This window comes from Triticum aestivum, chromosome 5A, assembly GCF_018294505.1.
Source record: "Triticum aestivum cultivar Chinese Spring chromosome 5A, IWGSC CS RefSeq v2.1, whole genome shotgun sequence".
Lineage (NCBI taxonomy): Eukaryota > Viridiplantae > Streptophyta > Magnoliopsida > Poales > Poaceae > Triticum > Triticum aestivum.
The window spans coordinates 365,561,880-365,574,016 of NC_057806.1; the positions used below are offsets into that span (position 1 = coordinate 365,561,880).

The window sequence follows — 12,137 nt, forward strand, 5'->3', positions numbered from 1 at the left end:
CAGAGTCTGGATTCACGCCGGCGGCAACCGCGCGCGCGCCATTTATGCATGCACTGATGAGCCATTCTCTCTCTGTCTCTCTCGAAATCGGGTTTCGCAACAAAAAGCAACCAAAAAGTATGAGAACAAGTCGTCACCTTAAAAAGGAACGGGATAATGCGCCAGGAAATCAAGGCGAACATCACGTAGCCTGCCCGTATATTCGTCTAGTACGATATGAATCCCATCCCGTTCTATAATAATCTCTACCAAGGGCCACAGTAGAAGCTATCGCTTGTGCTGACGGTCGATCCGTCCGTGACGACGGGTTTGTAGCATTCGCTGTCCCGCGAGTCCGCGACACACACCACCCTTCCCGGTCGCTTCCAATCTCGGACGAACAACTACCATAACTGTCAGGTCGCCTTCCATGTATACCACCACCTTTCATGGAGTCGAATCAACTGATCGACCGCTATATATAGTCCTACCGTGGAGTATGTAGCTAAGCACCAACGCAACGCACATCCAGACATGGGATCCTCCAAAGCTTGCATGTCGACTCACCTGATCGCCGTCCTCTGCCTGGTCGCCGGTGCGCGCAGCGCCGCGGCGTTCAACTACGCGGACGCCCTCGACAAGGCGGTCCTCTTCTTCGAGGCGCAGCGCTCGGGGAAGCTGCCGCCGGGCCAACGCGTGGCGTGGCGCGCCGACTCCGCCCTGTCCGATGGCAACGCCTCCAATGTACGTACTTACTCAGACGACAAGTCCTGGACACATGCCACGCATGTCGTTAACGAGAGTATATCCATTGATGTGTGTCTTGTTGGCTTTGATCAGGTGGACCTTGTCGGCGGCTACTACGACGCCGGGGACAACGTCAAGTTCGGCCTGCCCATGGCGTTCACGGTGACCATGCTGTCGTGGAGCGTGGTGGAGTTCGGCGGCGCGATGCCGGGCGGCCAGCTCGCCAACGCCGAGGCGGCGGTGCGGTGGGGCGCCGACTACCTGCTCAAGGCGGCGACGGCGACGCCGGGCGCGCTGTACGTGCAGGTGGCGGACCCGTACCAGGACCACCGGTGCTGGGAGCGGCCGGAGGACATGGACACGCCGCGCGCCGCGTACAAGGTGACGTCCCAGAGCCCCGGGTCGGACGTGGCCGGCGAGACCGCGGCGGCACTGGCCGCGGCCTCCGTGGTGTTCCGGGCCCGCGACCCGGCCTACTCGTCCAAGCTGCTCCGCGCCGCTCGGCAGGTGTTTGATTTCGCGGACCGGTACCGGGGCTCCTACAGCAACTCGCTCAGCTCCGTTGTGTGTCCCTTCTACTGCTCCTACTCCGGCTACCAGGTAAACAACTCAACAACCTGAAACTGCACGGCAGATATGTTTTTCTCGAAACTGCACGTCAACACAACATGCATGCATGCACACACATAATCCATGAATGCATGCAGGACGAGCTCCTTTGGGCGGCGACGTGGCTGCACCTGGCGTCGTCGCCGTCGCCGAGCTCGCAAGGCATGTACATGTCGTACATCAACTCCAACGGGCACAATCTGGGCGCGGAGCAAGACAGCTACACCGTCAGCTGGGACGACAAGCGCGCCGCCACCAAAGTCCTCCTCTCCAAGGTGTTGCTGCAGAACCGGGTGGAGGGCTTGCGCACGTACAAGGCGCACGCCGACAAATACATCTGCTCCCTCGTCCCCGGCGCCGGCGGCTTCCAGTCGCAGTACACGCCAGGAGGCCTCCTGTTCAAGGAAGGAGATAGCAACATGGAGTACGTGACCTCCACGGCCTTCCTGCTCCTCACCTACGCCAAGTACCTCGGCTCCACCGGCGGCGCCGCCTCCTGCGGCTCCACCGCCGTCACGCCCTCCACCCTCGTCTCGCTCGCCAAGAAGCAGGTACGTTTGACGTTTCCATGCATGGCCCCTACAAAAACCATTAAGATTGGCAGGAGGAGGCTCATCGGTCATTTTGGCTGGCACGCAGGTGGACTACATCCTGGGCGCGAACCCGGCGGGGATGTCGTACATGGTGGGGTTCGGGGCGCGGTACCCGAGGCGCGTGCACCACCGGGGCGCCTCCATGCCATCGGTGCGCGACCACCCTGGCCGCATCGGCTGCGACGAGGGGTTCCACTACCTGCACTCGTCCGACCCGGACCGCAACGTGCTCGTCGGCGCCGTCGTCGGCGGCCCCGACCAGAGCGACAGCTACTCCGACAACCGCGACAACTATGCGCAGGCCGAGCCGTCCACCTACACCAACGCGCCGCTCGTCGGCGCCCTCGCCTTCTTCGCGGGGCCACGCACGGCATAGCCCAAGTAGCGTAAACGAAATGTGTATGCGATGGTTGAACTTGAACGGTGTATCTGTGTATGTACGAGTTTTTCTTTTAAGCTTGCTAAAACTCAGTCGACTAAGATTTTAGTCTAAGTCTCAGTCAATTGCATAGCCATTAAATTTGAGCACCATCCAACGGACCACTCGTCAATTTGTCACACCGTTTGCAACATATCTTCTTGTTGGTTGGCGCATCTGTCTTGCTGGTTGTAGCATTTTATTTCATCAGACACAACATTTGCTCTCGTTGATTGTAGCACACCATCTCACCAGTCGCAACATCCACCATTAATGGTTGCATCGTTTAGTCTCAACAGTTGTAGGGTCTCTTGTTGTTGCTTGCAGCACCGCTCAACATTTTTCATACCGGTAGCAACTGGCAGAGCTACGTTGAGGCAAAACTATGCCATGGCCCACCCAATCCAAAGCAATTGCGTGAGTAATATGCTACTTAGTGCGAAAAACAACGCCTATGTACGAGTTAAAGCATAGACTGGTCCGCCCAGACTTTTTGTTGTAGCTCTGCCGCTGCCGGTAGCACATCTAGTTGTACTGCTCGTAAGACAACAACTACACCGACGTCTCTCGACTTAAGTCTCAATCGACTGAATTCTAGACACACCCTTCTTTCGATGAAAGACATTGTGCATGCATAGGATCTTCAAAAAGAAAGAATTACTCAGAAACTGATTAGTCATGATGTCCTCTTTTTTATGAAAGACTTCTTTACCCAAAAGAAAGTATCTTTTTACGTGCCTTACGGTATATTTTGTCTCGATGATAGATTTGGATGGTTGTGGACATCATCAACTATCTGATTAGTGATAGCCACTTTTTATGTTTTGTTTATAAAAGCTTATGCTCTGGTTCAGATGATAAATTTGAGCGGTTGTGGACATCACCAACTACCAGGTTAGTGATAACCACCTTTTATGTTTGGTTTGTAAAAACTAATGGATGATGATATTCACGGTCATGTAATTGAATTGGCCCCAATATCAAATGGGATAATTATTTTTATGCTCTTAGTTGTGTCCCACTCGTCGGTTTTACCCCTAATTTTAAAAACTCACATGTCTTGTCCATGCCACTTTGTAATTCTTTCGTTTTTGCCCTTCCGTCACGGTTCCACTTGGTCAGCATCGTTTCACCATACACGGCGCTACGTTTTGGATAATTTCGCCCCCGTTGCCATTGCCCCCTTACCGCTTCATCCTCCTCGAGCTCACGTGGGAAAACAGACAGAGCCGCTCGTGAACAACAGATCAAGAGGCGTGGGAAATCGCCCATGTCTTTTCCTTGTGTACCGGCAACAATTAAAGTGCATGTCTCCATTCTAACACTAAGATTAAATGCTCTAGCCGGATCCATCCTATGCAAACATGGCACAACATCAAAATACAGTAAGAAGCTAGCCTAAATAAAATGCAAGCATGCATATCCTAGCCAAATCCACCAACAAATGGCGTACAACTATGTGAATATCCTAAATAAATGGTGTGAAAATATTAATTGTGTGATGGGATTGAGATATGCTCTAGGAAGGAATTTGTAGGCAAATTTAAGGAAAGATATTATGTGATTGAGATTATGTACGTACAACTACGTGAGATTTTGTTGTTTGCTTCCAAGGGATTTTTTGCTATTGGAAATTTATTTGGTTTATGTTGATTGCTTTGCAGAGGATTTCTTTCACCATAAACAAGAAGGTGGGGCGGTTTAGAAAAAAAGGGTTATCACGTGGTTTGGAAAAAATATCGATGAGAAGGGCATATATTGTTGGGAACGGTGGAAGCGATGAAATCGAAACAAACAAACTCCACTTTAATGATAAAAGATTATAAATATGTAAATAATTTAAAGGGCAGCGCTATGCTGCCAACGGATAATCAAAAAAGATCCGCCATCTCGCTGACCATTGGATGGACACGCTAATGGTCCTCCAATGTACCCACGTGATCAACCACCCCTTTGCAACAAGAGTGATGTTGTAGTATTTTCTGCAAAAAAATTCTTGTTACAGAAAATTTCCGCAACAGAGATCTTGTTGCAGAAATTTTCGGCAACATAGCTCTTGTTTAGATATTTTTCACAAAAAAGATATTGTTGCAGAAAAACAATTGGTGATACTTTTGCGAAGCTGAAACATGGTCGTTTTGCAACAAGTAGCTTGTTGCAATTGCAACATGCCCTTTGTTTGCAAAACCAAAACCGCCCTCCAGAAACAAGGCCACACGCGAGGGAAGGATTGGTCTCGCGTCCTCGCACAGGATGGGTGAGCGCATGAACGTTGGCGCCGCCGCCCCGATATCGTTCCTCCAACATCCCCTGCTCCCGCCGTGATCGGATCTGAGACCCCCACCGCATTCTCTCTCGACCACCTCTCCTTCGAGCTCCTCCGCCTCCCTCGACAAAGCAATCGAGCTCGCGTGCCTCCCAGCCGACAAGCACTCTTAAAGGAAATATGCCCTAGAGGCCACACAAAAGTTGGTATTTATATTTCTTTATATCATGATAAATGTTAATTATTCATGCTAGAATTGTATTAACCGAAAACTTGATACATATGTGAATACATAGACAAAACACAGTGTCTCTAGTATGCCTCTACTAGACTAGCTCGTTAATCAAAGATGGTTAAGTTTCCTAACCATAGACATGTGTTATCATTTGATGAACAGGATCACATCATTAGGAGAATGATGTGATGGACAAGACCCATCTGTTAGCTTAGCATAATGATCGTTAAGTTTTATTGCTATTGCTTTCTTCATGACTTATACATATTCCTTTGACCATGAGATTATGCAACTCCCGAATACCGAAGGAATACCTTGTGTGCTATCAAACATCACAACGTAACTAGGTGATTATAAAGATGCTCTATAGGTATCTCTGAAGGTGTTTGTTGGGTTGACATAGATCGAGGTTAGGATTTGTCACTCCAAGTATCATAGAGGTATCTCTCGGCCCTCTCGGTAATGCACATCATGATAAGCCTTGCAAGAAAAGTGACTAATAAGTTAGTTGCAGGATGATGCATTCTGAAACGAGTAAAGAGACTTGCCGGTAACGAGATTGGACTAGGTATCAAGATACCGACAATCGAATCTCGGGCAAGTAACATACCGATGACAAAGGGAATGACGTATGTTGTCATTATGGTTTGACCGATAAAGATCTTTGTAGAATATGTGGGAACCAATATGAGCATCCAGGTTCCGTTGTTGGTCATTGACTAGAGAGGTGTCTCGGTCATGTCTACATAGTTCTCGAACCCGTAGGGTCCGCACGCTTAACGTTCTATGATGATTTGTATTATGAGTTATGTGTTTTGGTGACCGAAGATTGTTCGGAGTCCCGGATGAGATCACAGACATGATGAGGAGCCTCGAAATGGTCGAGAGGTAAAGGTTGATATATTGTACGATAGTATTCGGACACCGAAAGTGTTCCGGAATGTATCGGGTATATATCGAAGTACCGGGGGGTGGGGGGTTACCGGAACCCCCAGGGGGAAGATATGGGCCATATGGGCCATGGGAGGGAGGAAAGGCAGCCCACAAGGGGTGCCCCCCCCCCAAGGAAGGAGTCCTAATTGGACTAGGGGAGGGGGCGGCGCGCCCCTTTCCTTCTCCTCCTCCCTCTTCTTCCCCCTTTCCCCTTCCGGTAAAAGGAAAGGGGGGACGAATTGGACTAGGAGCCCAAGTGGGACTCCTCCCACTTGGGGCGCCCCTAGGCCGGCCTCCTTCCTCTCCCTCCTTTATATACGGGGGCACGGCGGGGGGGGGCACCTGAAGACACATCAATTGTTCTTAGCCGTGTGTAGTGCCCCCTCCACCGTTTACTCCTCCGATCATATTGTCGTAGTGCTTAGGCAAAGCCCTGCGCGGATCACTTCACCATCACCGTCACCACGCCGTCGTGCTGATGTAACTCTCCCTCGACACTTTGCTGGATCAAGAGTTCGAAGGACGTCATTGAGCTGAACGTGTGAAGAACTCGGAGGTGTCGTACGTTCGGTACTTGATCGGTTGAATCGAGAAGACATTCAACTACATCAACCGCGTCAAACTAATGCTTCCGCTTTCAGTCTATGAGGGTACGTGGACACACCCTCACGTACCCCGTGGTGCTGATGAAACTCTCCCTCGACACTGATACGTCTCCAACGTATCTATAATTTTTTATTGTTCCATGCTATTATATTATCTGTTTTGGATGTTTAATGGGCTTTAATATACCTTTTTATATTATTTTTCGGACTAACTTACTAACCAAAGGCCCAGTGCAAATTGATGTTTTTTTGCCTATTTCAGTGTTTCGCAGAAAAGGAATATCAAACGGAATCCAAACGGAATGAAACCTTCGGGAGAGTTATTTTTGGAACAAACGTGATCCAGGATACTTGGAGTGGACGTCAAGAAAGAAGCGAGGAGGCCACGAGGCAGGAGGGCGCGCCCAGGGGGTAGGCGCACCCCCCACCCTCGTGGGCCCCTCGCAGCTCCACCGACGTACTTCTTCCTCCTATATATACCCATATACCCCGAAAACATCCAGGAGCACCACGAAACCCTATTTCCACCGTCGCAACCTTCTGTACCCGTGAGATCCCATCTTGGGGCCTTTTCCGACGATCAGCCGGAGGGGGAATCGATCATGGAGGGCTTCTACATCAACACCATAGCCTCTCCGATGATGTGTGAGTAGTTTACCACAGACCTTCGGGTCCATAGTTATTAGCTAGACGGCTTCATCTCTCTCTTTGGATCTCAATACAAAGTTCTCCTCGATTCTCTTAGAGATCTATTCGATGTAATTCTTTTTGCAGTGTGTTTGTCGAGATCCGGTGAATTGTGGATTTATGATCAAGATTATCTATGAACAATATTTGATTTTTCTCTGAAATCTTTTATGCATGATTTAAATATCTTTGCAAGTCTCTTAGAATTATCCGTTTTGTTTGGCCTACTAGATTGATCTTTCTTGCAATGGGAGAAGTGCTTAGCTTTGGGTTCAATCTTGTGGTGTCCTTTCCTAGTGACAGCAGGGGCAGCAAGCCACATATTATATTGTTGCCATCGAGGATAAAAAGATGGGGTTTATATCATATTGCTTGAGTTTATCCCTCTACATCATGTCATCTTGCCCAATGTGTTACTCAGTTCTTATGAACTTAATACTCTAGATGCATGTTGGATAGCGGTTGATGTGTGGAGTAATAGTAGTAGATGCAGAATCATTTCGGTCTACTTGTCGCGGACATGATGCCTATATGCATGATCATGCCTAGATATTCTCATAATTATTCGCTTTCCTATCAATTGCTCGACAGTAATTTGTTCACCCACCGTAGAATTTACTATCTTGAGAGAAGCAACTAGTGAAACCTATGGCCCCCGGGTCTATCTTCAATCATATTATTTTCATATCAACTTGCTATTTCTATTACAGTTTATTTTGCAATCTTTATTTTCCAATCTATATCATAAAAATACCAAAAATATTTATCTTATTATCTCTATCAGATCTCACTTTCGTAAGTGACCGTGAAGGGATTGACAACCCCTTTATCGCGTTGGTTGCGAGGTTCTTATTTGTTTGTGCAGGTACTAGGCGACTTGCGTGTTACCTCCTACTGGATTGATACATTGGTTCTCAAAACTGAGGGAAATACGTACGCTACTGTGCTGCATCACCCTTTCCTCTTCAAGGGAAAACCAACGCATGCTCAAGAGGTAGCAAGAAGGATTTCTGGCGTCGTTGCCGGGGAGGTTGCACCAAGTCAAGTCAAGATTTGATCTACCAGCAACTAGCCATTTTTGGCGCCGTCTACACACAAGTCAAGACATACCAAGTACCCATAACAAACTCTTATCCCTCGCATTACATTATTTGCCGTTTGCCTCTCGTTTTCCTCTCCCACACTTCTAAAGCGATTTTCAAAAAGCTTTGCCTTTTCTTCGCCTTCTTCCCGTATGTATCTTTGTTTGTGTTTCCATGCGCCTTCTATTTGCTTGCATCTTTGCTTGCTAAAAATCTATTTGGAACAAGGAGTGGCAAGAGCCTAAGCTTGGGGATGCCCAAGGCACCCCAAGGTAAAATTCAAGGACAACCAAAAGCCTAAGCTTGGGGATGCCCTGGAAGGCATCCCCTGTTTCGTCTTCGTCTATCGGTAACTTTACTTGAGCTATATTTTTATTCACCACATGATATGTGTTTTGCTTGGAGCGTCTTGTATGATTTGAGTCTTTGCTCTTTAGTTTACCACAATCATCCTTGTTGTACACACCTTTTGGAGAGACACACATGAATTGGAATTTATTAGAATACTCTATGTGCTTCACTTATATCTTTTGAGCTAGATAATTTTGCTCTAGTGATTCACTTATATCTTTTTAGAGCACGGTGGTGGTTTTCTTTTATAGAAATCATTGATCTCTCATGCTTCACTTATATTATTTTGAGAGTCTTATAGAACAGCATGGTACTTTTATTTGGCTATAAAATTAGTCCTAATATGATAGGCATCCAAGATGGGTATAATAAAAACTATCATAAAAAGTGCATTGAATACTATGAGAAGTTTGATACTTGATGATTGTTTTGAGATATAAAGATGGTGATATTAGAGTCGTGCTAGTTGAGTAGTTGTGAATTTTAGAAATACTTGTTCTAAAGTTTGTGATTCCCGTAGCATGCACGTATGGTGAGACGTTATGTGATGAAGTCGGAGCATGATTTATTTAATGATTGTCTTTCTTATGACATGTTTCATCATTGTCATATTGCTTTGCATGATCATGTAGTTGACATCGTATTTGTGGCAAAGCCACCGTTCATAATTCTTTCATACATGTCACTCTTGATTCATTGAACATCCCAGTACACCGTCGGAGGCATTCACATAGAGTCATATTTTGTTCTAGTATCGAGTTGTAATTTTTGAGTTGTAAGTAAATAAAAGTGTGATGATCATCATTATTAGAGCATTGTCCCAAGTGAGGAAAGGATGATGGAGACTATGATTCCCCCACAAGTCGGGATGAGACTCCAGAAGAAAAATAATAAAAAGAGAAAAAAAGAGGCCATAAAAAAGAGAAGGCACAAATAAAAAAATAAAAAAATAAAAAGAAATGAGAGAAAAAGAGAGAATGGACAATGTTACTATCCTTTTTACCACACTTGTGCTTCAAAGTAGCACCATGATCTTCATGATAGAGAGTCTCCTATGTTGTCACCTTCATATACTAGTGGGAATTTTACATTATAGAACTTGGCTTGTATATTCCAGTGATGGGCTTCCTCAAAATGCCCTAGGTCTTCGTGAGCAAGCAAGTTGGATGCACACCCACTTAGTTTCTTTTTGAGCTTTCATACACTTATAGCTCTAGTGCATCCGTTGCATGGCAATCCCTACTCACTCACATTGATATCTATTGATGGGCATCTCCATAGCTCGTTGATATGCCTAGTTGATGTGAGACTATCTTCTCCTTTTTTTGTCTTCTCCACAACCACCATTATATTCCACCTATAGTGCTATGTCCATGGCTCACGCTCATATATTGCGTGAAGATTGAAAAAGTTTGAGAACATCAAAAGTATGAAACAATTGTTTGGCTTGTCATCAGGGTTGTGCATGATTTAAATACTTTGTGTGATGAAGATAGAGCATAGCCAGACTATATGATTTTTCAGGGATAACTTTCTTCGGCCATGCTATTTTGAGAAGAGATGACTGCTTTGTTAGTATGCTTGAAGTATTATTATTTTATGTCAATATTAAACTTTTGTCTTGAATCTTTCGGATCTGAACATTCATGCCACAATAAATACAATTACATTGAGAATTATGCTAGGTAGCATTCCAAATCAAAAATTCTGTTTTTATCATTTACCTACTTGAGGACGAGCAGGAATTAAGCTTGGGGATGCTTGATACGTCTCCAACGTATCTATAATTTTTGATTGTTCCATGCTATTATATTATCTGTTTTGGATGTTTAATGGGCTTTAATATACCTTTTTATATTATTTTTGGGACTAACCTACTAACCAAAGGCACAGTGCAAATTGTTGTTTTTTGCCTATTTCAGTGTTTCGCAGAAAAGGAATATCAAACGGAATCCAAACGGAATGAAACCTTCAGTAGAGTTATTTTTGGAACAAACGTGATCCAGGAGACTTGGAGTGGACGTCAAGAAACAAGTGAGGAGGCCATGAGGCAGGAGGGCGCGCCCCCCACCCTCGTGGGTGTTGGGGAACGTTGCAGAAAACAAAAAATTTCCTACGGTTTCACCAAGATCCATCTATGAGTTCATCTAGCAACGAGTGATCGGATTGCATCTACATACCTTTGTAGATCACGCGCGGAAGCGTTCAAAGAACGGGGATGAGGAAGTCGTACTCGACGTGATCCAAATCACCGGAGATCCTAGTGCCGAACGGACGGCACCTCCGTCTTCAACACACGTACGGTCAGCGTGACATCTCCTCCTTCTTGATCCAGCAAGGGGGAGGAGAGGTTGATGAAGATCCAGCAGCACGACGGCGTGGTGGTGGATGCAGGGGTCACCGCAGCAGGGCTTCGCCATTCTACTACGCGAGGGGGAGAGGTGTAGCAAGGGAGAGGGAGGCGCCAAGACTCAAGGGTGCGGCTGCCCCTCCCTCCCCCCCTTTATATAGGCTCCCCTAGGGGGCGGCCCTAGGAGATGGGATCTCCTAGGGGAGGCGGCGGCCAAGGGTGGAGTAGCCCCCAAGGCAAGTGGGGCGCCCCCCCCACCCTAGGGTTCCCAACCCTAGGCGCATGGGATGGGCCAAGGGGGCGCACCAGCCCACTATGGGCTGGTTCCCCTCCCCACTTTGGCCCATGGGGCCCTCCGGGATGGGTGGCCCCACCCGGTGGACCCCCGAGACCCTTCCGATGGTCCTAGTACAATACCGGTGACCCCCGAAACTCTCCCAATGGCCGAAACTGCACTTCCTATATATAATTCTTCACCTCGGGACCATTCCGGAACTCCTTGTGACGTCCGGGATCTCATCCGGGACTCCGAACAACTTTCGGGTTACTGCATATTCATATCTCTACAACCCTAGCGTCACTGAACCTTAAGTGTGTAGACCCTACGGGTTCGGGAGACATGTAGACATGACCGAGATGGCTCTCCGGTCAATAACCAACAGCGGGATCTGGATACCCATGTTGGCTCCCACATGCTCCTCGATGATCTCATCGGATGAACCACGATGTCGAGGATTCAAGCAACCCCGTATACAATTCCCTTTGTCAATCCGTATGTTACTTGCCCGAGATTCGATCGTCGGCATCCCAATACCTCGTTCAATCTCGTTACCGGCAAGTCACTTTACTCGTACCGTAATGCATGATCCCATGACCAGACACTTGGTCACTTTGAGCTCATTATGATGATGCATTACCGAGTGGGCCCAGAGATACCTCTCCGTCATACAGAGTGACAAATCCCAGTCTTGATCCGTGTCAACCCAACAGACACTTTTGGAGATACCGGTAGTATACCTTTATAGTCACCCAGTTACGTTGTGACGTTTGGTACACCCAAAGCAATCCTACGGTATCCGGGAGTTACACGATCTCATGGTCTAAGGAAAAGATACTTGACATTGGAAAAACTCTAGCAAACGAACTATACAATCTTGTGCTATGTTTAGGATCGGGTCTTGTCCATCACATCATTCTCCTAATGATGTGATCTCATTATCAATGACATCCAATGTCCATAGTCAGGAAACCATGACTATCTATTGATCAACGAGCTAGTCAA

The 12,137-nt window shown here is 47.0% G+C and overlaps 1 protein-coding gene across 1 annotated transcript; it reads left to right on the forward strand.

Annotated features, from left to right (window-relative positions):
• The first annotated feature begins 472 nt into the window (after window positions 1–472).
• LOC123106929 (endoglucanase 4) lies at window positions 473–2,464 on the forward strand. The gene is made up of 4 exons (XM_044528954.1): window positions 473–723; window positions 820–1,326; window positions 1,434–1,886; window positions 1,975–2,464. Exons 1-4 carry the CDS (start codon window positions 514–516, stop codon window positions 2,302–2,304), a joined length of 1,500 nt encoding a protein of 499 aa, XP_044384889.1. The 5' UTR covers window positions 473–513; the 3' UTR covers window positions 2,305–2,464.
• Window positions 2,465–12,137: the final 9,673 nt, after the last annotated feature.

Coding starts and splice junctions, on each gene's coding strand:
- LOC123106929 (XM_044528954.1), top strand. CDS start 514: ATGGGATCCTCCAAAGCTTGCATGTCGACTCACCTGATCGCCGTCCTC. Junction 724..819: donor CCGATGGCAACGCCTCCAAT/GTACGTACTTAC, acceptor GGCTTTGATCAG/GTGGACCTTGTCGGCGGCTA. Junction 1,887..1,974: donor TCTCGCTCGCCAAGAAGCAG/GTACGTTTGACG, acceptor GCTGGCACGCAG/GTGGACTACATCCTGGGCGC.